The sequence below is a fragment of the Salvelinus fontinalis genome, unplaced genomic scaffold (assembly GCF_029448725.1).
Source record: "Salvelinus fontinalis isolate EN_2023a unplaced genomic scaffold, ASM2944872v1 scaffold_0062, whole genome shotgun sequence".
NCBI lineage: Eukaryota > Metazoa > Chordata > Actinopteri > Salmoniformes > Salmonidae > Salvelinus > Salvelinus fontinalis.
This window is the reverse complement of record NW_026600271.1, coordinates 188613-215861: the sequence shown is the minus strand read 5'-3', so window position 1 is coordinate 215861 and position 27249 is coordinate 188613. Positions and strand designations below refer to the sequence as shown.

At 40.2% G+C, this 27249-nt stretch overlaps 2 protein-coding genes across 4 annotated transcripts in view; one reads left to right on the top strand and one right to left on the bottom strand.

Annotated features, from left to right (window-relative positions):
* The window catches only part of LOC129842718 (zinc finger protein ZFP2-like), a 213879-nt gene that overhangs the window by 154392 nt on the left and 32238 nt on the right, over positions 1 to 27249 (top strand). The gene's annotated exons all lie outside the window — the stretch shown is intronic.
* LOC129842717 (zinc finger protein OZF-like) lies at positions 846 to 26548 on the bottom strand. Of its 2 annotated transcripts, none has more exons than XM_055911340.1 (2): positions 25960 to 26548; positions 846 to 4392 (listed from the first exon to the last, which is right to left on the bottom strand). In XM_055911340.1, the coding sequence occupies exons 1-2, from the start codon at positions 26276 to 26278 to the stop codon at positions 3092 to 3094; spliced, it is 1620 nt and encodes a 539-aa protein (XP_055767315.1). In that variant the 5' UTR covers positions 26279 to 26548; the 3' UTR covers positions 846 to 3091. The 2 variants fall into 2 exon arrangements, with proteins under 2 accessions (XP_055767315.1, XP_055767314.1); XM_055911339.1 differs by lacking the exon at positions 25960 to 26548 and adding an exon at positions 8694 to 9278.

Sequence of the window (27249 nt, the reverse complement as noted above, 5' to 3'; positions counted from 1 at the left end):
AGAAGGAGGACCGCCGTTACAAGTTTACACACAACCCGATTTGGGATGACTATTTTGGGGCGAAATAGCGGCCACAACAGACAGACCTGATATGGCCCATAATTCAACGTCCTTGGACGTCACGGGCTGAGTGGGTATGACCAAAGTTATTCTATTTAGCGACACTTTGTAGTACATTTTTACACCATAATAATTGTTTCTGATGCCACATCGCCCGTTTTCAAAGGGAGTCGTTGGTTTTTAGGGGCAGTCGCTTTTTAGCTTTTTGTCTGAAAGTATTTTCTCAACTACGATACCAACTCCAGTCAGCTGATGGCGAAGTGCGTCTTTCAGGTGATTCTGCAACAGTGACGTATAATCTAGTGAACGGGACTCTTCAACATCAACAGCTAGTCAGCCACCTTGGTTCACTAACTTTATGGAAAAAGGTTTATTCAATAAATCTAGCAACTCCTCTCATACTGGGAAAATACAGGAATACACGCTCAGAGCCTCCTGACTGGGCCCTGTTTACACCTCCAAGGTGCCCCTCACACAGGAATACACACTCAGAGCCTAGGAGGTTTTTCTAACTACTACACTTTGCGTGTTTCCCTCACCTCTTTAAAAAAAAAAAAACAAGGTTTGAGATTTTGTATCGACTCGGCTCACTGCCTCTCAGATCAAAGGTGGGTCCATCTGCTCCGTTCCCGAAATGTGGTCTCCCTGAGATCCCAAGTTAGAAGGATCCCTCGTGCACCATTTACCCAGGTCGTCACGAGCGGTCACCAAGTGAAGATTAATATCACCAAATGTGGTTAATTTCTTTCATATCAAATGAGACAAACTTATCACACAAGTCAGAGTTATTCTTAAACTAAATCTTTATTCACTTAATAAAGGAGCAGGTCAATACAACGTACACATATAAAGTGAATCAATTGAGTGTTCTACGATAATGATGGCTGGTCGACAAATCACCCCCAGATGATTTGTTGAGAGCCACAAGACAAAAGTACAAAGGTCTTTTACAGCCAAGATACACCCCTTTCAACCTACATGACCAACAATAGACGTATAGAACGGGTCACAAGGTTAAGACTGGTATGAAAGATACTTATAATTCTCAGTGACAATATCTGCTGTAAAAACAGTACTCTTTGTGTAGAGACCAGGGTCTGGCCCTGGGGTCATCTCTCCCTGGTACCATATAGAACAGAAACATTAACTCATGCTCTGGAATGCGGTCTCTTTAGGTTTTATCACCCAAAAGACATTGTAAATCTCCTGTCAGTGTTTTCTCCCGATGGCCCATCCTCAGTAGAACACACAGACACAATAGTTCTAAGAACCCTCTATTCTGTTGCATAAAACAACCATTTGATCCAATAAAAGTATTATAACATAATGTTGCAGTTTTGCTCTCAGTGTCCACTGAAAGTTGACTAGTAACAACAACTGGGACATAAAAGTCACCCACCATGAGACCCACTAAATCTGCCCAAGAAGAGGCAAACAAAAGAACTGGTGTTACACATACTGACTAACGAGGTGACACCAATCAGTGCCTCCTACGTGCTGACGAGCTATACGTGCTAAAGTCCAACCTCAAAACATAAATGGAAAAACGAAAGCCTGGAACACCTTTCCCCTTAAGACAACAAATAAATCCTATAATTTTTGTTGGACAAGATTACTCACCACCAACAGAAAACAACTGCCATTTCACATTATAATCAACTACAATGCTTCCCCTTCAATATAAACATAGTGTCTACTGGCTGTCAACAATTAAAAACAAGAAAAAACACATATTTCTAAATAATAATATACAATCGTATTATTTTTTTCTCCTTTTTCATTCTATAGAATCCTAAAACTCACCAGCTTCTAGAACTCTCGTCTTCCTAAAACTCACTATCTTCTAGAACTCTCGTCCCCTTGGAACGAGCCCAAACAAAACTCATCTCCAAACCTGACATATCATTTTTTTCTCCTTTTTCATTCTATAGAATCCTAAAACTCAATAGCTTCTAGAACTCTCATCCCCTTGGAACTCAAATCAAATTGTATTTGATGTCATGATGTCATGTCTGATTTCAAGAGCAAACTCCTGCAATATCTCGATAGGCATGTTGTTGGATCGGGGCCCAGTCCCCAATGTCATGCTCTAGTACATGTGGGTTGGTACATCTGAGAATGAACCCTGATATTCTAAAAGAAGGGCAACAATTTCAATATAATTATACCCAAAAATTGTCAGTTGGTTGCATAAATAATTATGATTATTAAATGTTACATTAAGTGTAAATATGAAATATCAAAAGCAAATGTACACACCCCTTTGTTAATATATATTGGCAATAATTCACTTAATGGTAAGGCATGCAATAATAAAACATGTATATTTTGTCAGGCTGAATATATGAGGTGATTTGAGTCATGCTTCTTCAGTAGTGGAATAAAGACAATTAGCACTTGAATGTTGTCAAGAAATACTGGAGTGATGTCAGATTGTTAATAAAAATTGATTATAGACTAATTTATTATACTGCGTCCATGTGTTTAGGCTGCAAGTACCTTGAAATTAAGTTAAGTCATTGAAAAACTACCCAGAATGTTATTTTCAACGTCTTTTCAATGACATTTTGCTAAATGGGAATAGCGCAATTTCAAAACACAGTTTTAACATGTCCAAATCAATAACCAATATGTAGAAACAGTTTGGGATATATTGAGAACCTAAACATTTTGAAGTATTGCATTTTGATTCAAGTGGGTCACCAACTTGAATCAAAACTCTTTTTTTGATAGTCACTTTTTGTTAAATCTCATAAATAGTACTCTTTCAATTCAGAGCAAACGTTTAGGGTGCTCCATTGTGACATCATTAGAATACTGCTCCTACAATGTTAAATCATTCTACATTGTGACATCATTAACATACTCCTACTACAATGTTATAACATTCTACATTGTGACATCATTAGAATAATGCTACTACAATGTTAAAACATTCTACATTGTGACATCATTAACATACTCCTACTACAATGTTAAAACATTCTACATTGTGGCGTGACTAAAAACATTCTACATTATTTCATTGATATCATGAAACAACATGTATTTTCTGATGTTTAGTCAGAGATCTTTTATCAGAGTATCTCATCCCACATTGATTACATCTATGCGGTTTCTCTCCTGTGTGTGTTCTCTGGTGAGATACCAGGCTGCCTAGCTGAGTAAAACTTCTCCCACATTGATCACAGCAATAAGGTTTCTCTCCTATGTGTATTCTCTGGTGTACAGTCAGAAGGCCTAATGAAGAAAAACTCTTCTCACATTGATTACAGCTATAAGGTTTCTCTCCTGTGTGTGTTCTCTGGTGTAATTTCAAGCTGGTTGAATGAGTAAAACTCTTCCCACATTGAGTACAGCTACAAGATTTCTCTCCTGTGTGTATTCTCCGGTGTTTTGTCAGACACCCAGATGTACCAAAACTCTTCCCACATTGATCACAGCTATAAGGTTTCTCTCCTGTGTGTGTTCTCCGGTGTGTTGCCAGACGGCCAGATGTACAAAAACTCTTCCCACATTGACCACAGCTATAAGGTTTCTCTCCTGTGTGTGTTCTCTGGTGTGATGTCAGGCTGGTTGACTGAGTAAAACTCTTTCCACATTGATCACAGCTATAAGGTTTCTCTCCTGTGTGTATTCTCTTGTGTATAGTCAGATTGCCAGATGCAGCAAAACTCTTCCCACATTGATCACAGATGTAAGATTTCTCTCCTGTGTGTATTCTCTGGTGTATAGTAAGATGGCCAGATGTAGAACATCTCTTCCCACATTGATCACAGCTGTAAGGTTTCTCTCCTGTGTGTATTCTCTGGTGTTTTGTCAGACAGCCAGATGTACCGAAACCCTTTCCACATTGATCACAGCTATATCTTTTCTCTCCTGTGTGTGTTCTCTGGTGTATAGTTAGATAGCTAGATGTAGTAAAACTCTTCCCACATTGATCACAGCTAAAAGGTTTCTCTCCGGTGTGTATTCTCTGGTGTATAGTTAGATGGCCAGATGTAGAACATATCTTCCCACATTGATCACAGCTGTATGATTTCTCTCCTGTGTGTATTCTCTGATGTATCGTGAGACAGCTTGACTCAACAAAACTCTTCCCACATTGATCAAAGCCATAAGGCTTCTCTCCTGTGTGTATTCTCTGATGTATTTTAATGCCTGATGAGGTGAATCTCTTCCCACAGTCAGAGCAGCAGTGAGATTTCTTCCCTGTGGGTCTCTGCAGGCGTTTCTTGAGGTGTTTTGACGTGGAGAGACTCTTCTCTGCCGCATCAGCATCATGAGGTTGTTGAGGCTCCCCAGAGGATCCACGATAGTCCCGTCTCTCTCCTGTGTGAACCACAAAGTCAGACGGTTAAAGGCCCACAACAGCAGAAATCCACTGTTAATTTGATGTAAAAGATGATGCCCAGAGCGTACCCATGAAGTTGTACAACAATTGACGCCTGTTGAATTATTTGACAATTAAGACAGTCAAGTTAGCAACAAGTCATATTTTGTCTTGTTATCACATTAGTGGTAACTAGAAATAAGTTATTCAAGTTGTTGAAACTCTAAGCAGTGTACCAGACAACTAATGGTCTCCAATGTAGGCCCTTTTCTGTGTTTGCTAAAATTGCAGCACGAGGGCAATGCACAAACAATTTGAATGCAGAAACACCTCCCTGCTAATGAGGAAACCGATAGTTATGGATGTAGTATATCTGCCTGGAGCAAAAATGGTGAGCAAAGATTTTAGTTTTTCACAATGTATTCTGAATATTACAGCTGAAGGAAACTCACATTAAGTTCTGTGTCTATTCACTAATTCACCACCGTGGGGGGAAACTCAGGGGAGTTCTCATAGGCTGACAGCAAAAATAACCTTCATTTTCCAGGTTGCTAATGAGTGCATTTCACATTACTTTTGGATTATAATTGTAAGGCTCGCTTGAATGTCCTGGTTAATATGTTTGTGTTATTGTCACAAATCAACTGCTATAAAAAACACTTAACCAGTAAAATGCTCTTTGGCTAACTTTAACATCAGCCATAACTTCACCAAACAATAACATAGACCTACTGTAGGGCCCATAACTTTCCCTAACAATAACACAGACCTACTGTAGGGCCCATAACTTCCCCTAACAATAACATAGACTTACTGTAGGACCCATAACTTCACCTATCAACAACAGACCTAGGATTATAAATTGTTTAATAATTCAGGTGAAACATGGAAACTAAAATGTCTGCCATGACATTTCATAACCAGATAATTTTGTGAATAATCCCACTAGGCTACTCTGTAATGTGTTGTCATTCTAAATGTCCTGAATTAAGGAAAATAGCTCTGTGTGTTGTACAATAGCCTATCCATCAAGGAACAGTTCTCTACACATTATGAGCTAAGTATCTCTGTGTCCAGACAGACTAACGAGACCCTACAGTAAATCAAGCAGACAATAACACAATATAAACATCAATTTGTTACGGATGTTGGAACCAACGTGGAGCACGGCATAACTGTCTTTACCAGAGTAATGAATGAAGAAGCACTTTGGTTGTTGTTGCATGTCGTGATGTTTGTCATGTGACTGGAATTCAGAAAATGATTTCCTGGATCAGCTGATGATAGTTGAACATGTGACTAACAAAACAGCTACAGTATTAAGAATTATGTGTAATTATTGAAGAACCGCCTTAATGACAGTATCAATTTGGGTATTGTCAATAAAGTTAAGGTGACTCTCGGTTACAACCATTGGATTTAGCAAACTCTGAAATTATTTAGGATTTCTGTGCCCATGAAAACGGTTTTCCCAGCGTAACATAAGGAGCCACTAAATGTTACGTAGTTCAAGTGAATTTCAGAATACAAAAAAAACTGTCAGACAGCAAGATCCCTTATTTTAGTTGAAGTTCATCATATGACAAGCGTAACGTTATGACTATAACTATTGTTCCCTGAAGGAGGGAAACTAGGTACAACATACTATCAAATCCACGCCTCGCTGGAAGCCCCGCCTTCCACAGGTGATGAACGTGAGACTCGGATTTATTCCTTAAATTTAATTCAACGACCCAGGAAGTGGCGGGGCTAAACAGGTGTTGTAACTCGTTCATAACTGCCACGAAGATCTAAATGGTAGAAATGGTCACTCTGAATGGAAATGGAAAAAGTTAGCCGATTTTACCGGAAACTTCAGGAGCATAATGTCAGAATTTAGGAAGGCCAGCAGCAGGTCGGTTGGTTATTTCCTTCTGGTTATATTGATCTCTGGCTCAGGTCATTTGCGTTCATTATTTAATCAAACGGTTGAAGCATAAGTTCAGTTCAAGTTCTATATAGTTCTATGTGTCTATATGGAAAAATACACGTCATAACATTTCAACCAATCAATTGGTAGAAAGAAAATATATATTTTTAAATCTGCGACACCCCAGGACAACATACATGCATTCAGACCCCTTCCCTTTTACCACATTTTGTTACAGCACAGCCTTATGGATTACATTTTTTTTAAATGATCAATCTTCAGACATAATGACATCAGAAAACCACATAATGACATCACAATACCCCATAATGACATCACAATACCCCATAAAAGTGAGAGAAAAAGTTTAGAAATGCATGCATACCAGTAGGTTGTAACTCTCTAGGTCATGTCAGTAGGTTACAGTAGATTGTATCTCTCTAGGTCATGCCAGTAGGTTACAGTAGGTTGTATCTCTCTAGGTCATGCCAGTAGGCTACAGTAGGTTGTAACTCTCTAGGTTATGCCAGTAGATTACAGTAGGTTGTATCTCTCTAGGTCAGGGGTGTCAAACTCATTCCATGGAGGGCCTAGTGTCTGCAGGTTTTTGGTTTTTCCTTTCAATAAAGCCCTAGACAACCAGGTGTGGGGAGTTCCTAACTAATTAGTGATGTTAATTCATCAATCAAGTATAAGGGAGGAGCGAAAACCCGCAGACACTCGGCCCCCCGTGGAATGAGTTTGACACCTGTGCTCTAGGTCATGCCAGTAGACTACAGTAGGTTGTATCTCTCTAGGTTATGCCAGTAGGTTACAGTAGGTTGTATCTCTCTAGGTCATGCCAGTAGGCTACAGTAGGTTGTATCTCTCTAGGTTATGCCAGTAGGCTACAGTAGGTTGGAACTCTCTAGGTCATGCCAGTAGGCTACAGTAGGTTGTATCTCTCTAGGTCATGCCAGTAGGTTACAGTAGGTTATATCTCTATAGGTCATGCCAGTAGGCTACAGTAGGTTGTATCTCTCTAGGTCATGACAGTAGGTTACAGTAGGTTGTATCTCTCTAGGTCATGACAGTAGGTTACAGTAGGTTGTATCTCTCTACGCCATGCCAGTAGGTTACAGTAGGTTGTAACTCTCTAGGTCATGCCAGTAGGCTACAGTAGGTTGTATCTCTCTAGGTCATGCCAGTAGGTTACAGTAGGTTGTATCTCTCTAGTTCCTGCCAGTAGGTTACAGTAGGTTGTATCTCTCTAGGTCATGCCAGTAGGCTACAGTTGGTTGTATCCAAGTAAAAAAATTATCAACCCAATGTGGAAAATGTTGAATTTGGTCAACAACAAAATGAATGGCTTATATGCTATGTGAAGTTTACTTGATCTAACAGAAGTTTCGTAATGATTAAGTTGTTATGTGGACACGTGACATACCGACAACTTTGATAAAAACACTATAGGAGTTGTCTCCAGATCGCTATGCATATTCATGCTAATAGCTTAGCATCTCTCTCTATTGAATACAGGCGGTGCATATTCATGCTAGTAGCTTAGCATCTCTCTCCATTGAATACAGGCGGTGCATATTCATGCTAGTAGCTTAGCATCTCTCTCCATTGAATACAGGCGGTGCATATTCATGCTAGTAGCTTAGCATCTCTCTCCATTGAATACAGGCGGTGCATATTCATGCTAGTAGCTTAGCATCTCTCTCCATTGAATACAGGCGGTGCATATTCATGCTAGTAGATTAGCATCTCTCTCCATTGAATACAGGCGGTGCATATTCATGCTAGTAGCTTAGCATCTCTCTCCATTGAATACAGGCGGTGCATATTCATGCTAGTAGCTTAGCATCTCTCTCCATTGAATACAGGCGGTGCATATTCATGCTAGTAGCTTAGCATCTCTCTCCATTGAATACAGGCGGTTGACGACAACAACCATCATAGAATATAAACAATAGATTACAATAATAGGATGTATTCGCCAATCCAAAGAAAGGATAGGCGGGAGCTAGACAACCCGCAGTGAAGCTTTGTGGACAACGACTCGCCTTGTTAGGCAGAGAGACATCTTGTCAGTATATCCATAATCTTTGGTGTAGCCAACCCAACTCTCACATGGCACTATTGGGGGGCACGGTGTGCAGTAAAACATCACTACATTAAAATCACTACATGCCATGCCCCCCAGTCTGTGGTCAGCAGATAGACCCTTCTCAAATATATATGTTAAGTCACTTTTTGGAAACGGAGCAGAGAAAACAAGGGGTAGCTTGTTCTCTAGTCGTCTGATTCTAGACATATCAGTCATCATCCTGGGCCCTCCGTTGAAGAGGTATTGACGAGCCAACTCTGAAAATCCAAAGTTAAAAACACATTTAAGGCGGTACTTACTGGTGTTACTCAGATCTCCTATCTCCACCTCTTCATCTTTCAACGTGACAGTAATCTCCCCTTCCATCTTCACTCCAAAAACTGCATCCTCTTCTTTTACTGTAACATCCTCCTCCTCTTTCACTCTGAACGCGTCTTCCTCTTCTTTCACTGTAACGTCTTTCTCTTCTTCTTTCACTGTAACAGCCTCACCCTCTACTTCTATTTTTACTGTGATATCCTCTTCTTCCTTCTCCTCTTTCACGACAATGTTTAGCCCCAAAGCTTCTTTCTCCGTCCAGCAGACCCCCTCTTCTTTAACGAGAGGGGAGATGTTTAGGGAGCTCATGTTCGGGGATGTTAGCTAGCTAGCTATCATTAGCGACTAGGCTAGTGCTAACTAAACCAGCCAGCTACTATAGCTGACTAATAAAAAATAACGTACTATTAAATGATATAGGTTAACAAGTAGATACGACAGAAGTGTTTCGAAAACACAGTAGCTAATATACACCGAAAGCGTCTAAATAGCTTGAATCTTTCGGCTATGTTGGCTAGCAAGCTACCGAGGTGATTGACGAGCTGTTTATGAAGAACCGTCCACTAGATTATACGTCACGCTGGCAGCGTCGCCTGAAAGACGCACTTCGCCGTCTGCTGACTGGAGGGGAAACGCAGTTGAGGATCATATTTTATTTTCAGACAAAGATTATTTTAGATGGATTTAATTAAATAATACCATTATATTGAGACATACAAAGACAGGAATGTGTTGATTGATTAGTGCGAATAAAAAATGTTTACCACATATTTAAGGCAGTTTCATTAAGTTATACTACATCTAAATTAGCAGCTAGCTACTGTAGGTCTATACTGCCCCTACATGGTGTAACAATACATCATGTAGATGTATATAATGAACAGACTCGGTCTATACTGCTCCTACATGGTGTAACAATACATCATATAGATGTATATAATGAACAGACTAGGTCTATACTGCTCCTACATGGTGTAACAATACATCATGTAGATGTATATAATGAACAGACTTGGTCTATACTGCTCCTACATGGTGTAACAATACATCATGTAGATGTATATAATGAACAGACTAGGTCTATACTGCTCCTACATGGTGTAACAATACATCATGTAGATGTATATAATGAACAGACTAGGTCTATACTGCTCCTACATGGTGTAACAATACATCATGTAGATGTATATAATGAACAGACTAGGTCTATACTGCTCCTACATGGTGTAACAATACATCATGTAGATGTATATAATGAACAGACTAGGTCTATACTGCTCCAACATGGTGTAACAATACATCATGTAGATGTATATAATGAACAGACTAGGTCTATACTGCTCCTACATGGTGTAACAATACATCATGTAGATGTACAGTATATCACAAAAGTGAGTACACCCCTCACATTTTTGTACATAGTTGAGTATATCTTTTCATGTGACAACACTGAAGAAATTACACTTTGCTACAATGTAAAGTAGTGAGTGTACATCTTGTATAACAGTGTAAATCTGCTGTCCCCTCAAAATAACTCAACACACAGCCATTCATGTCTAAACCGCTGGCAACAAAAGTGAGTACACCCCTAAGTGAAAATGTCCAAATTGGGCCCAAAGTGTCAATATTTTGTGTGGCCACCATCATTTTCCAGCACTGCCTTAACCCTCTTGGGCATGGAGTTCACCAGAGCTTCACAGGTTGCCACTGGAGTCCTCTTCCACTCCTCCATGACGACATCACGGAGCTGGTGGATGTTAGAGACCTTGTACTCCTTCACCTTCCGTTTGAGGATGCCCCACAGATGCTCAATAGGGTTTAGGTCTGGAGACATGCTTGGCCAGTCCATCACCTTTACCCTCAGCTTCTTTAGCAAGGCAGTGGTCGTCTTGGAGGTGTGTTTGGGGTCGTTATCATGTTGGAATACTGCCCTGCGGCCCAGTCTCCGAAGGGAGGGGATCATGCTCTGCTTCAGTATGTCACAGTACATGTTGGCATTCATGGTTCCCTCAATGAACTGTAGCTCCCCAGTGCCGGCAGCAGTCATGCAGCCCAAGACCATGACACTCCAAACACCATGCTTGACTGTAGGCAAGACACACTTGTCTTTGTACTCCTCACCTGGTTGCTGCCACACATGCTTGACACCATTTGAACCAAATAAGTTTACCTTGGTCTCATCAGACCATAGGACATGGTTCCAGTAATCCATGTCTTTAGTCTACTTGTCTTCAGCAAACTGTTTGCGGGCTTTCTTGTGCATCATCTTTAGAAGAGGCTTCCTTCTGGGACGACAGCCATGCAGACCAATTTGATGCAGTGTACGGCGTATGGTCTGAGCACTGACAGGCTGACCCCCCACCCCTTCAACCTCTGCAGCAATGCTGGCAGCACTCATATGTCTATCATATGTCTGGATATGACGCTGAGCACGTGCACTCAACTTCTTTGGTCAACCATGGCGAGGCCTGTTCTGAGTGGAACTTGTCCAGTTAAACCGCTGTATGGTCTTGGCCACCATGCTGCAGCTCAGTTTCAGGGTCTTGGCAATCTTCTTAAAGCCCAGGCCATCTTAATGTAGAGCAACAATTCTTTTTTTCAGATCCTCAGAGAGTTCTTTGCCACGAGGTGCCATGTTAAACTTCCAGTGACCAGTCAGTATGAGGGAGTGTGAGAGCGATGACACCAAATTTAACACACCTGCTCCACATTCACACCTGAGACCTTGTAACACTAACGAGTCACATGACACCGGAGAGGGAAAATGGCTAATTAGGCCCAATTTGGACATTTTCACTTAGGGGTGTACTCACTTTTGTTGCCAGCGGTTTAGACATTAATGGTTGTGTGTTGAGTTATTTTGAGGGGACAGCAAATTTACACTGTTATACAAGCTGTACACTCACTACTTTACATTGTAGCAAAGTGTCATTTCTTCAGTGTTGTCACATGAAAAGATATACTCAAATATTTACAAAAATGTGAGGGGTGTACTCACTTTTGTGATATACTGTATATAATGAACAGACTAGGTCTATACTGCTGCTACATGGTGTAACAATACATCATGTAGATGTATATAATGAACAGACTAGGTCTATACTGCTCATGTAGATGTCATTATGGGGTATTGTGATGTCATTATGGGGTATTGTGATGTCATTACATCATCATGTGGGACTTTAAGGCAATGCTGTTGTTGGTGAGTAAATTGTTTTACTCCACTGCTTCCTACACTTTAAGTAAAGTGAAGGCGACTATTTGAGCCTCAGCCTTGATTTAAAATTTTATGGAATGTTAATAACTTTCATTGTCTTCAATGAAAAATGACCTTTCAAAAATGGAATGCAACATTGTATGGAACATTACTGTCAAGTGACTTGATGTCTACGGTGCCAAAGAGATTGATAGGTGGGAGTGTTGGGAGTGTCCAGTGTGTTGATTTAACGATAATAATGTCAAAATCCCACTTTTAACAACCATCAGAACTGGTTAAAAAAAGGTTGCATCCCAACGTGGCGATAAACAGCAACGTGACCGTGTCACAATGAACTCAAACGGTTTACCATTGGAACACTTGATGTAATTAAATCAAACGTTTTACCATTGGGACACTTGATGTAATTAAATCAAACGTTTTACCATTGGAACACTTGATGTAATTAAATCAAACATTTTACCATTGGAACACTTGATGTAATTAAATCAAACGTTTTACCATTGGGAGGCTTGATGTAATTAAATCAAACGTTTTACCATTGGAACACTTGATGTAATTAAATCAAACATTTTACAATTGGAACACTTGATGTAATTAAATCAAACGTTTTACCATTGGAACACTTGATGTAATTAAATCAAACGTTTTACCATTGGAACACTTGATGTAATTAAATCAAACGTTTTACCATTGGAACACTTGATTTAATTAAATCAAACATTTTACCATTGGAACACTTGATGTAATTAAATCAAACGTTTTACCATTGGAACACTTGATGTAATTAAATCAAACGTTTTACCATTGGGACACTTGATGTAATTAAATCAAACGTTTTACCATTGGAACACTTGATGTAATTAAATCAAACGTTTTACCATTGGAACACTTGATGTATTTAAATCAAACGTTTTACCATTGGAACACTTGATGTAATTAAATCAAACGTTTTACCATTGGGAGGCTTGATGTAATTAAATCAAACGTTTTACCATTGGGACACTTGATGTAATTAAATCAAACGTTTTACCATTGGGACACTTGATGTAAATAAATCAAACGTTTTACCATTGGGACGCTTGATGTAATTAAATCAAACGTTTTACCATTGGGACGCTTGATGTAATTAAATCAAACGTTTTACCATTGGGACGCTTGATGTAATTAAATCAAACGTTTTACCATTGGGACGCTTGATGTAATGAACTCAAACGTTTTACCATTGGGACGCTTGATGTAATTAAGTAATTGTTCTTTTCGGATATAAAGACTACGCGGTATCAACAAAAAACGGATTGCAACTTGCAAAACATCCGGGGAAAAAATTACAGACGGAGGCGCAACAACTTCCAACTTTGTTCAACATTTGAAGCTGCACAAAGAACGGTAAGTCGTGGCGAATATAGCCAACAGCTATACAATATTTGTTTTTGCTAGTATAGCATGTAGGTACTAACGTAACATTAAATCAATGAGCCTCCACACAGTCAGTCAGTACGGGAACGTGAACATTGCACCCAAGAATGCGCTACAACTGGCTAGGCAGTTGTAGTCTATGTATTACTCATCTCATATGTATATACTGTATTCTATCCTATTCTACTGTATCTTAGTCTATGTATTACTCATCTCATATGTAAATACTGTATTCTATCCTATTCTACTGTATCTTAGTCTATGTATTACTCATCTCATATACTGTATTCTATTCTACTGTATCTGTCTATGTATTACTCATCTCATATGTATATACTGTATTCTATCCTACTCTACTGTATCTTAGTCTATGTATTACTCATCTCATATGTATATACTGTATTCTATCCTATTCTACTGTATCTTAGTCTATGTATTACTCATCTCATATGTATATACTGTATTCTATCCTATTCTACTGTATCTTAGTCTATGTATTACTCATCTCATATGTATATACTGTATTCTGTCCTATTCTACTGTATCTTAGTCTATGTATTACTCATCTCATATGTATATACTGTATTCTATCCTATTCTACTGTATCTGTTTATGCCGCTCTGACATCGCTTGGCCATATATTAATATATAGGAGTCACTGGCTTACTGGTGCTTTTCCATGCCGTCCCTAGGAGGAGTGCGTCACTTGAGTGGGTTGAGTCACTGACGTGGTCTTCTTGGATATCATCGGATGGGGCCACAGTGTCTCCTGAACCCTCTTGTCTCAGCCTCTAGTATTTATGCTGCAGTAGTTTGTGTCGGGGGGCTAGGGTCAGTCTGTTATATCTGGACTATTTCTCCTGTCTTATCTGGTGTCCTGTGTCAATTTAAGTATGCTCTCTCTAATTCTCTCTTCCTTTCTCTCTCTCGGAGGACCTGAGCCCTAGGACCATGCCTCAGGACTACCTGGCATGATGACTCCTTTCTCTCTCTCGGAGGACCTGAGCCCTAGGACCATGCCTCAGGACTACCTGGCATGATGACTCCTTTCTCTCTCTCGGAGTACCTGAGCCCTAGGACCATGCCTCAGGACTACCTGGCATGATGACTCCTTTCTCTCTCTCGGAGGACCTGAGCCCTAGGACCATGCCTCAGGACTACCTGGCATGATGACTCCTTTCTCTCTCTCGGAGGACCTGAGCCCTAGGACCATGCCTCAGGACTACCTGGCATGATGACTCCTTTCTCTCTCTGAGGACCTGAGCCCTAGGACCATGCCTCAGGACTACCTGGCATGATGACACCTTTCTCTCTCTCGGAGGACCTGAGCCCTAGGACCATGCCTCAGGACTACCTGGCATGATGACTCCTTTCTCTCTCTCGGAGAACCTGAGCCCTCGGACCATGCCTCAGGACTACCTGGCATGATGACACCTTTCTCTCTCTCGGAGGACCTGAGCCCTAGGACCCTGCCTCAGGACTACCTGGCATGATGACTCCTTTCTCTCTCTCGGAGAACCTGAGCCCTAGGACCATGCCTCAGGACTACCTGGCATGATGAATCCTTTCTCTCTCTCGAAGGACCTGAGCCCTAGGACCATGCCTCAGGACTACCTGGCATGATGACTCCTTTCTCTCTCTCAGAGAACCTGAGCCCTAGGACCATGCCTCAGGACTACCTGGCATGATGACTCCTTTCTCTCTCTCGAAGGACCTGAGCCCTAGGACCATGCCTCAGGACTACCTGGCATGATGACTCCTTTCTCTCTCTCAGAGAACCTGAGCCCTAGGACCATGCCTCAGGACTACCTGGCATGATGACTCCTTTCTCTCTCTCGAAGGACCTGAGCCCTAGGACCATGCCTCAGGACTACCTGGCATGATGACTCCTTTTTTTCTCTCTTAGAGAACCTGAGCCCTAGGACCATGCCTCAGGACTACCTGGCATGATGACTCCTTGCTGTCCCCTGGCCGTGCTGCTGCTCCAGTTTCAACTGTTCTGCCTGCGGCTATGGAAACCTGACCTGTTCACCGGACGTGCTACCTGTCCCAGACCTGCTACCTGTCCCAGACCTGCTGTTTTCAACTCTAGAGACAGCAGGAGCGGTAGAGATACTAAATGATCGGCTATGAAAAATAAACTGACATTTACTCCTGAGGTGCTGACCTGTTGCACCCTCAACAACTACTGTGATTATTATTATTTGACCATGCTGGTCATTTATGAACATCTTGGTCATGTTCTGTTGTAATCTCCACCCGGCACAGCCAGAAGAGGACTGGCCACCCCTCATAGCCTGGTTCCTCTCTAGGTTTCTTCCTAGGTTCTGGCCTTTCTAGGGAGTTTTTCCAAGCCACCGTGCTTCTACACCTGCATTGCTTGCTGTTTGGGGTTTTAGGCTGGGTTTCTATACAGGACTTTGAGATATCAGCTGATGTAAGAAGGGCTATATAAAATAAACGAGGGCTATATAAAATAAACTTGATTTGATTTGACTAACGAGGTGACACCAATCAGTGCGTCCTATGTGCTAACGAGCTAGACGTGCTATACGTGCTAACGAGCTAGACGTGCTATACGTGCTAACGAGCTATACGTGCTAACGAGCTATACGTGCTAACGAGCTATACGTGCTAAAGTCCAACCTCAAAACATAAATGGAAAAACCAAAGCCTGTAACACTTTTCCCCTTAAGACAACAAATATATCCTATGTTTTTGTTGGACAAGTTTGCTCACCACCGACAGAAAAAAACTTCCATTTCACATAATCAACTACAATGCTTCTACAATATAAACACAGTGTCTACTGGCTGTCAACAATTATTAAAATCAAGAAAAAACACGTATTTCTAAATAATAATATACAATCGTATTATTTTTTAAATCCTTTTTCTTTCAATAGAATCCTAAAACTAACTAGCTTCTAGAACTCTCGTCCCCTTGGAACGAGCCCAAAAAGACTAATCTCCAATATGGAAAAAAGTGCAGTCAAAATAAATTGTGATCCATGGCAACGCACTGGCTAAACGCAAAACTTGTTGACTGCCCACCCTTGAGACAATCAGCAACCAACTCCTGCAATATCCGTAGTAACTTTCCACCTTACTTCTCTCTCTCTTTTCAGGGTTCACTCGATAGGCATGTTGTTGGATCGGGGCCCAGTCCCCAATGTCATGCATTTGGGTTAGCACATCTGAGAATGAACCCTGATATTCTAAAAGCAGGGCAACATTGTCAATATAATTGTACCCAAAAATGGTCAGCTGGTTGCATAAATAATTATGAATACTAAATGTTACATAAATTGTAAATTTGAAAATCAAAACCAAATGTACACCCCTTTGTTAATATTTATTGGCAATACTTCACTTAATGGTGAGGCATGGAATAATAAAACATGTATCTTTTGTCAGGCTGAATGTTTGAAATATGAGGTGATTTGATTCATGCTTCTTCAGTAGTGGAATGAAGACAATTAGCATTTGAATGTTGTCAAGAAATACTGGAGTGATGTCAGATTGTTAATAAAATTGATTATAGTACAATTTATTATACTGCTTTCATGTGTGTATATACACAAACATCTGCAACAATTATCATCTTACATGTATTTTTTTAAACAAGCAGCTTTTTCAACTTGTAGAAAACAGCTGGCTACATTTTGAAGTGCTGCATTTTGATTAAAGTGGGTCACCAACGCAGTAAGTGTAACACAGCTCTTTTTTTGTTAGTCACTTTTTGTTAAATAATACTCTTTCAATTCAGAGCCTGGATTTTCCGCTGAGGCTAATATCAATATCATGCTGCAATCAATTGAACAGGGCAAAGGATAAGGATAAGGTAGAACATCATTAAAATACTCCTACAACGTTAAAACATTCTACATTGTGACATCATTAAAATACTCCTACTACAATGTTAAAACATTCTACATTGTGACATCATTAAAATACTCTTACTACAATGTTAAAACATTCTACATTGTGACATCATTAAAATACTCCTACTACAATGTTAAAACATTCTACATTGTGACATTATTTCATTGATATCATGAAACAACTTCTTCATGTATGTATTTTCTTATGTTTGATCAGAGATCTTTTATCAGAGTATCTCTTGTCACATTGATCACAGCGGAGAGGTTTCTCTCCTGTGTGTGTTCTCTGGTGTGAAGTCAGCTGGCTAGATGTAGGAAAACTCTTCTCACAATGATTACAACTATAAGATTTCTCTCCTGTGTGTGTTCTCTGGTGTAAAGTCAGCTGCCTAGATGTAGGAAAACTCTTCTCACAGTGATTACAACTATAAGGCTTCTCTCCTGTGTGTGTTCTCTGGTGTCGAATCAGATGGCTTGATGTAGTAAAACTCATCCCACATTGATCACAGATATAAGGTTTCTCTCCTGTGTGTGTTCTCTGGTGTGAAGTCAGCTGGATAGATGAAGTAAAACTCATCCTACATTGATCACAGATATAAGGCTTCTCTCCTGTGTGTATTCTCTGGTGTAGAGTCAGATTGCTAGATGTAGTAAAATTGCGGCACGAGGGCGAAGCACATACAATCAAATTGTAGAAACACCTCCCTGCTAATGAGGAAACCACTAGTTATGGATGTAGTATATCTGGTAATGAGGAAACCGATAGTTATGGATGTAGCATATCTGGTAATGAGGAAACCACTAGTTATAGATGTAGTATATCTGGTTGTAGAAACTCCTTCCCGCTAGTGAGGATAATAGTTATAGCAAAGATTTTAGTTTTTCACAAAGTATTCTGAATGTGAATGGGTGAAAACTCAGGGGAGTAGCCTCCATTTCCAGGTTGCTTATGAGTGCATTTCACACTTCTTTGGATTATAATTGTAAGGCTCGTTTGAATGTCCTGCTTAATATAATGTTTGTGTCATCGCAAATCAACCGCTTTGTACTTAAAAAACCCTTCAACCAGTAAAATGCTCTTTGTCTAGCTTTTCCATCAACCTGACAATGAGGGTTTGTATACTGTTTGCCAAATTGTCCCATAACTTCACCTAACAACAAATATACCTGTAATGAACGAAGAAGCACTTTAGTTGTTGTTGCATGACATACATAGTGTACTCTAGGACCCATAACAACAACATAGACCTACTGTAGGACCCATAACGTCACCTAACAACAACATAGACCTACTGTAGGACCCATAACAATAACATAGACCTACTGTAGGACCCATAACAACAACATAGACCTACTGTAGGACCCATAACATTACCTAACAATAACATATACCTACTGTAGGACCCATAACATTACCTAACAATAACATAGACCTACTGTAGGAGCCATAACTTCACCTAACAACAACATAGACCTACTGTAGGACCCATAACTTCACCTAACAACAAATATAGGAAAATAGCTCTGTGTGTTGTACAATAGCCTATCCATCAAGGAACAGTTCTCTACACATTATGAGCTAAGTATCTCCGTGTCCAAACAGACTAACGAGACCCTACTGTAAATCAAGCAGACAATAACATTATAAACATCAATTTGTTAGGGATGTTGGATCCAACATGGAGCACGGCATAACTGTCTTTACCAGAGTAATGAATGAAGAAGCACTTTGGTTGTTGTTGCATGTCGTGATGTTTGTCATGTGACTGGCATTCATTAAATGATTTCCTGGATTAGCTGATGATAGTTGAACATGTGACTAACTAAACAGCTACAGTATTAAGAATGATGTGTAATTATTGAAGAACTGCGTTAATGACAGTATCCATTTGGGTGTTGTCAATAAAGTTAAGGTGACTCTCGATTAGAACCATTGAATTTAGCAAATTCAAATGATTTGGAATTTCTGTGCCCATGAAAACTGTTTTCCAAGCGTAATATAAGGAAACTAAATGTTACTAAAACTGTAAATCAAAACTGTCCTAACAGGACAATAACCTAAACCACAAGGCCAAATCTACACTGGAGGAGCTTACCAAGATGACATTGAATGTTCCTGAGTGACCTAGTTACAGTTTGGACTTAAATCGTCTTTAAAATCTATGGAAAGACTTGAAAATGGCTTTCTAGCAATGATCAACAACCAACTTGACAGAACAGGAAGGATTTTAAAAAGAATAATGAATATTCACATGAAGATCAGTCTCCTATTGGATGACATCACGACTTCCCATCAAGCCAACTCCTTGAAGGCCTTACTATGACATCACTCACTCCTTCTAGTTTGCAGTTGTCTAAAAAAACACTATTTTCCTCAAAACATTTATTTGTTTCCCTTTTGTGTGTTTATACTTTACTGTATTTATATATCACTTTTCAACAGGAAAAGTTAAAATCACTGGAGGACGTCATGAACAATTCCTACATTTTTTATTTTTCAACTTTATTTAACCAGGTAGGCCAGTTGAGAACAAGTTCTCATTTACAACTGTGACCTGGCCAAGATAAAGCAAAGCAGTTTGACACATACAACACACAGAGTTACACATGGGATAAACAAACGTACAGTCAATAAGACAATAGAAAAATCTATATACAGTGTGTGCAAATGGAGTAAGGAGGTAAGGCAATAAATAGGCCATAGTAGCAAAGTAATTACAAATTAACACTGGAGTGATAGATGTGCAGATGATGATGTGCAAGTAGAAATACTGGTGTGAGCAAAAAAAGCAAATAAAACATGGGGATGAGGTAGGCAGTTGGATGGGCTATTTACAGATGGACTGTGTACAGCTGCAGCGATCGGTAAGCTGCTCAGATAGCTGATGCTTAAAGTTAGTGAGGGAGATATAAGTCTCCAACTTCAGCAATTTTTGCACTTCGTTCCAGTCATTGGCAGCAGAGAACTGGAAGGAAAGGTGGCCAAAGTAGGTGTTGGTTTTGTGGATGACCAGTGAGATATACTTCCTGGAGCGCGTGCTATGGGTGGGTGTTGCTATGGTGACCAGTGATCTGAGTTAAGGCGGCCTAGCAAAGACTTATAGATGACCTGGAGCCAGTGGTTTGGCAACGAATATGTAGCGAGGGCCAGCCGACGAGAGCAGTGGTATATGAGGCTTTGGTGACAAAACGGATGGCACTGTGATGGACTGCATCCAGTTTACTGAGTAGAGTGTTGGAGGCTATTTTATAGATGACATCACCGAAGTCGAGGATCGGTAGGATGGTCAGTTTTACGAGGGTATGTTTGGCAGCAAAAGTGAAGGATGCTTTGTTGCGAAATAGGAAGCCGATTCTAGATTTTATTTTGGATGCTTAATGATGCTTTTGTGAGTCTGGAAGGAGAATTTACAGTCTAACCAGACACCTAGGTATTTGTAGTTGTCCACGTATTCTAAGTCAGAGCCGTCCAGAGTAGTGATCCTGGACGGGCGAGCAGGTGCAGGCAGTGATCGGTTGAATAGCATGCATTTAGTTTTACTTGTGTTTAAGAGCAGTTGGAGGCCATGGAAGGAGAGTTGTGTGTCATTGAAGCTCGTCTGGAGGTTAATTAACACAGTGTCCAAAGAGGGGCCAGAAGTATACAGAATGGTGTCGTCTGCGTTGAGGTGTATCAGAGAATCACCAGCAGCAAGAGCAACATCATTGATGTATACAGAGAAGAGAGTCGGCCCGAGGATTGAACCCTATGGCACCCCCATAGAGACTGCCGGAGGTCCGGACAACAGGCCCTCTGATTTAACACACCCACCTGTAGCATGCGCTCCAGCAAGTATATCTCTCTGGTCACCCCCAAAACCAATTCCTCCTTTGGCCGCCTCTCCTTACAGTTCTCTGCTGCCAATGACTGGAACGAAGTACAAAAATCTCTGAAACTGGAAACACTTATCTCCCTCACTAGCTTTAAGCACCAGCTGTCAGAGCAGCTCACAGATTACTGAACCTGTACATAGCCCATCTATAATTTAGCCCAAACCTGGTTAAATAAAGGTGAAATAAATAAATAAAATAGATCAGCAACGGTGGCTTGCGAACAGTGGATAGTAAGTAGCCCACCTTTGGAATAACTATGTATAGTTATAACTGTAGTATCCTGTATAACTGTAGTATCCAGTACAACTGTAGTATCCAGTACAACTGTAGTATCCAGTATAACTGTAGTATCCAGTATAACTGTAGTATCCTGTATAACTATGTATAGTTATAACTGTAGTATCCTGTATAACTATGTATAGTTATAACTGTAGTATCCTGTATAACTGTAGTATCCTGTATAACTGTAGTATCCTGTATAACTGTAGTATCCTGTATAACTATGTATAGTTATAACTGTAGTATCCTGTATAACTGTAGTATCCTGTATAACTATGTATAGTTATAGCTGTAGTATCCTGTATAACTATGTATAGTTATAACTGTAGTATCCTGTACAACTGTAGTATCCTGTATAACTGTAGTATCCTGTATAACTATGTATAGTTATAACTGTAGTATCCTGTACAACTGTAGTATCCTGTATAACTGTAGTATCCTGTATAACTATGTATAGTTATAACTGTAGTATCCTGTATAACTATGTATAGTTATAACTGTAGTATCCTGTATAACTGTAGTATCCTGTATAACTGTAGTATCCTGTATAACTATGTATAGTTATAGCTGTAGTATCCTGTATAACTGTAGTATCCTGTATAACTATGTATAGTTATAACTGTAGTATCCTGTATAACTGTAGTATCCTGTATAACTGTAGTATCCTGTATAACTGTAGTATCCAGTATAACTGTAGTATCCTGTATAACTATGTATAGTTATAACTGTAGTATCCTGTATAACTATGTATAGTTATAACTGTAGTATCCAGTATAGTCTGGGAGGAGGTGAAACCACTCAGGCTTATTTGATGTGATCTAATGTTTTGATCATCTAGTTTTCCTTACAAGCATTCAGTCACCAAAGGGGGTTCGGTCATTCCTTTGTTTATATACTGTCTCATTGACAAAAATATTTTGGATTATTTGTTTACATCATTCCTTTGTCTCGACATACACAGTAAACGTACCGAGGTTCTAATGTTGCCAAGGAGACACATTTTATTATTTATTTACAGTTTGGAGGGTTGGGGGTCTGACATCCAGGAGACACATTTTATTATTTATTTACAGTTTGGAGGGTTGGGGGTCTGACATCCAGGCGACACATTTTATTATTTATTTACAGTTTGGAGGGTTGGGGGTCTGACATCCAGGGACACATTTTAGTTCTAATGGTGCCGTTCTGTTATTCTTTTGAGCTTCTTTTTCCAAGCATCTTACATTACTCTGAGACTAGTTATCCTGGGATCGTACATTACTCTGAGACTAGTTATCCTGGGATCTAACATGACTCTGAGACTAGTTATCCTGGGATCTAACATGACTCTGAGACTAGTTATCCTGGGATCTTACATTACTCTGAGACTAGTTATCCTGGGATCTTACATTACTCTGAGACTAGTTATCCTGGGATCGTACATTACTCTGAGACTAGTTATCCTGGGATCGTAAATTACTCTGAGACTAGTTATCCTGAGATCTTACATTACTCTGAGACTAGTTATCCTGGGGAATAGTTTCAATACATTTGCAAAAAACCTAAACCTGTTTTTGCTTTGGCATTATGGGGTATTGTGATGGCATTATGGGGTATTGTGATGTCATTATGGGGTATTGTGATGTCATTATGGGGCATTGTGAAACATTTTAGAATAAAGGGATGCACCGATATTACATTTTTGGCTAATACCGATATCCAATATTTTCCTTACCCCAAAAAACGATACCGATAACCGATATTAAAATTTTTAGAGGCCTTTTAAGCATTCTAGTACAGCATTCTAATAGTTAACACACACACGGACGCAGCGGATCCCACAGTAGTTGTCTATTATTGGTGTAGAGAGGAAGACAAAAGAGAGGGAACCCACAGATGGATAGGAAGATAGAAATTATCATTATTACTAGAAAATATTCATTTAAAATCCAGGAATTTTACAACTTTAGCTCTCTAGGTCAAGCCAGTAGGATACAGTAGGTTGTATCTCTCTAGGTCATGCCAGTAGGCTACAGTAGGTTGTAACTCTCTAGGTCATGCCAGTAGGTTACAGTAGGTTGTAACTCTCTAGGTCATGCCAGTAGGCTACAGTAGATGTATCTCTCTAGGTCATGCCAGTAGGCTACAGTAGGTTGTATCTCTCTAGGTCATGCTAGTAGGTTACAGTAGGTTGTATCTCTCTAGGTCATGCCAGTAGACTACAGTAGGTTGCATCTCTCCAGGTCATGCCAGTAGGTTACAGTAGGTTGTATCTCTCTAGGTCATGCCAGTAGGTTACAGTAGGTTGTATCTCTCTAGGTCATGCCAGTAGGTTACAGTAGCTTGTAACTCTCTAGGTCATGCCAGTAGGTTACAGTAGGTTGTAACTCTCTAGGTCATGCCAGTAGGTTACAGTAGGTTGTATATCTCTAGGTCATGCCAGTAGGCTACAGTAGGTTGTAACTCTCTAGGTCATGCCAGTAGGTTACAGTAGGTTGTAACTCTCTAGGTCATGCCAGTAGGCTACAGTAGATGTATCTCTCTAGGTCATGCCAGTAGGCTACAGTAGGTTGTATCTCTCTAGGTCATGCTAGCAGGTTACAGTAGGTTGTATCTCTCTAGGTCATGCCAGGAGACTACAGTAGGTTGCATCTCTCCAGGTCATGCCAGTAGGTTACAGTAGGTTGTATCTCTCTAGGTCATGCCAGTAGGTTACAGTAGGTTGTATCTCTCTAGGTCATGCCAGTAGGTTACAGTAGGTTGTAAATCTCTAGGTCATGCCAGTAGGCTACAGTAGGTTGTAACTCTCTAGGTCATGCCAGTAGGATGTAACTCTCTAGGTCATGCCAGTAGGTTGTATCTCTCTAGGTCATGCCAGTAGGTTACAGTAGGTTGTATCTCTCTAGGTCATGCCAGTAGGCTTCAGTAGGTTGTAACTCTCTAGGTCATGCCAGTAGGTTACAGTAGGTTGTATCTCTCTAGGTCATGCCAGTAGGTTACACTAGGTTGTAACTCTCTAGGTCATGCCAGTAGGTTACAGTAGGTTGTATCTCTCTAGGTCATGCCAGTAGGTTACAGTAGGTTGTATCTCTCTAGGTCATGCCAGTAGACTACAGTAGGTTGTAACTCTCTAGGTCATGCCAGTAGGTTGTAACTCTCTAGGTCATGCCAGTAGGTTACAGTAGGTTGTATCTCTCTAGGTCATGCCAGTAGGCTTCAGTAGGTTGTAACTCTCTAGGTCATGCCAGTAGGTTACAGTAGGTTGTATCTCTCTAGGTCAAGCCAGTAGGTTACAGTAGGTTGTAACTCTCTAGGTCATGCCAGTAGGTTACAGTAGGTTTTATCTCTCTAGGTCATGCCAGTAGGTTACAGTAGGTTGTATCTCTCTAGGTCATGCCAGTAGGTTACAGTAGGTTGTATCTCTCTAGGTCATGCCAGTAGGTTACAGTAGGTTGTAACTCTCTAGGTCATGCCAGTAGGCTACAGTAGGTTGTATCTCTCTAGGTCATGCCAGTTGGTTACAGTAGGTTGTAACTCTCTAGGTCATGCCAGTAGGTTACAGTAGGTTGTATCTCTCTAGGTCATGCCAGTAGGCTACTGTAGGTTGTATCTCTCTAGGTCATGCCAGTTGGTTACAGTAGGTTGTAACTCTCTAGGTCATGCCAGTAGGCTACAGTAGGTTGTATCCAAGTGGAAACAATTATCAACCCAATGTGGAAAGTGTCGAATTTGGTCAACAACAAAATGAATGGCTTATTTTCTACGTGAGGTTTACCTGATCCAACAGAAGTTTCGTAATGTTTAGGTTGTTATGTGGACACGTGACATACCGACAACTTTGATAAAAACACTATAGGAGTTGTCTCCAGATCGCTATTGCATATTCATGCTAATAGCTTAGCATCTCTCTCCATTGAATACAGGCAGTGCATATTCATGCTAGTAGCGTAGCATCTCTCTCCATTGAATACAGGCGGTACATATTCATGCTAGTAGCTTAGCATCTCTCCATTGAATATAGGCGGTGCATAATTCATGCTAGTAGCTTAGCATCTCTCTCCATTGAATACAGGCGGTGCATATTCATGCTAGTAGCTTAGCATCTCTCTCCATTGAATACAGGCAGTTGACGTCAACAACCCTCATAGAAGATAAACAACAGATTACAATAATAAGATGTATCCACCAATCCAAAGAAAGGATAGGCGGGAGCTAGACAACACGCAGTGAAGCTTTGTGGACAAAAACTCCCCTTGTTAGGGCGGAGAGACATCTTGTCAGTATATCCATAATCTTTGGTGTAGCCAACCCAACTCTCACATGGCACTATTGGGGGGCACGGTGTGCAGTAAAACATCACTACATGAAAATCACTACATGCCGTGCCCCCCAGTCTGCGGTCAGCAGATAGACCCTTCTCAAATATATATGTTAAGTCACTTTTTGGAAACGGAACGGAGAAAACAAGGGGTAGCTTGCTCTCTACGTCGTCTGATTCTAGACATATCAGTCATCATCCTGGGCCCTCCGTTGAAGAGGTATTGACGAGCCAACTCCGAATATCGAAAGTAAAAAACGAATTTAAGGCTGTACTTACTGGTGTTAATCAGATCTCCTATCTCCTCTTCATCTTCCAATGTGACAGTAATCTCCCCTTCCTTCTTCACTCCATAAACTGCATCCTCTTCTTTTACTGTAACATCCTCTTCCTCTTTCACTCTGAACGCGTCTTCCTCTTCTTTCACTGAAACGTCTTTCTCTTCTTCTTTCACTGTAATAGCCTCACCCTCTACTTCTTGTTTTACTGTGACATCCTCCTCCTCCTCTTTCACGACAACGTTAAGCAACAGACCTTCTTTCTCCGTCCAGCAGACCTCCTCTTCTTTAACAAGAGGGGAGAGATTTAGTGAGCTCATGGTCGGAAATGTTAGCTAGCTAGCTATCATTAGCGACTAGCCTAGTGCTAACTTAACCAGCCAGCAACTATAGCTGACTAATACAAAATAACGAAATGTTAAATTAAATAGGTTAACAAGTAGATACGACAGGCGTGTGTCTAAAACACAGTAGCTAATATACACCAAAAGCGTATAAATAGCTTGAATCTTTCGGCTATGTTGGCTAGCAAGCTACCGAGGTGGGTGACGAGCTGTTTATGAAGAACCGTCCACTGGATTATACGTCACGCTGGCAGCGTCGCCTGAATGACGCACATCGCCGTCTGCTGACTGGAGTGGAAACGCAGTTGAGGAATATATTTTATTTTCAGACAAAGATTATTGTAAATGGAATTAATTGAATAATACCATTATATTGAGACATACAAAGACAGGAATGTGTTGATTGATTAGTGCAAATAAAAAATGGTTATTACAGCACATTTAAGGCAGTTACATTAAGTCACACTAAATCTAAATAAGTAGCTAGCTACTGTAGGTCTATACTGCTCCTACATGGTGTAACAATACATCATGTAGATGTATATAATGAACAGACTAGGTCTATACTGCTCCTACATGGTGTAACAATACATCATGTAGATGGACACTGCCATTCAAAAGTTTGGGGTCACTTTGAAATGTCCTTGTTTTTTAAAGAAAATCTAATTTTTTCATTAATTTACCTGTTTTTGCTTTGTCATTATGGGGTATTGTGATGTCAAGATGGGCAATGTGATGTCATTATGGGGTATTGTGATGTCATTATTGGGTATTGTGTAGATTAGAGGGGGGGGAAATTATTTAATCAATTTTAGAATAAAGCTGTAACGTAACAAAATGTGGAAAAAGTGAAGGGGTCTGAATGCTTTCCGAATGCATTGTATATATCGGGGCAGTACTTAGTGACATCACTTCATGAAACAGGAGGTACAAATATATAACATAGG

Excerpts from the sequence above, each read along its gene's own strand:
- LOC129842717 (XM_055911339.1), bottom strand. The coding sequence starts at position 9,021 with ATGAGCTCCCTAAACATCTCCCCTCTCGTTAAAGAAGAGGGGGTCTGC. Across the intron at positions 4,393-8,693 it reads AGGAGATCTGAGTAACACCA|GAGAGAGACGGGACTATCGT; the intron begins GTAAGTACCGCC and ends TGGTTCACACAG.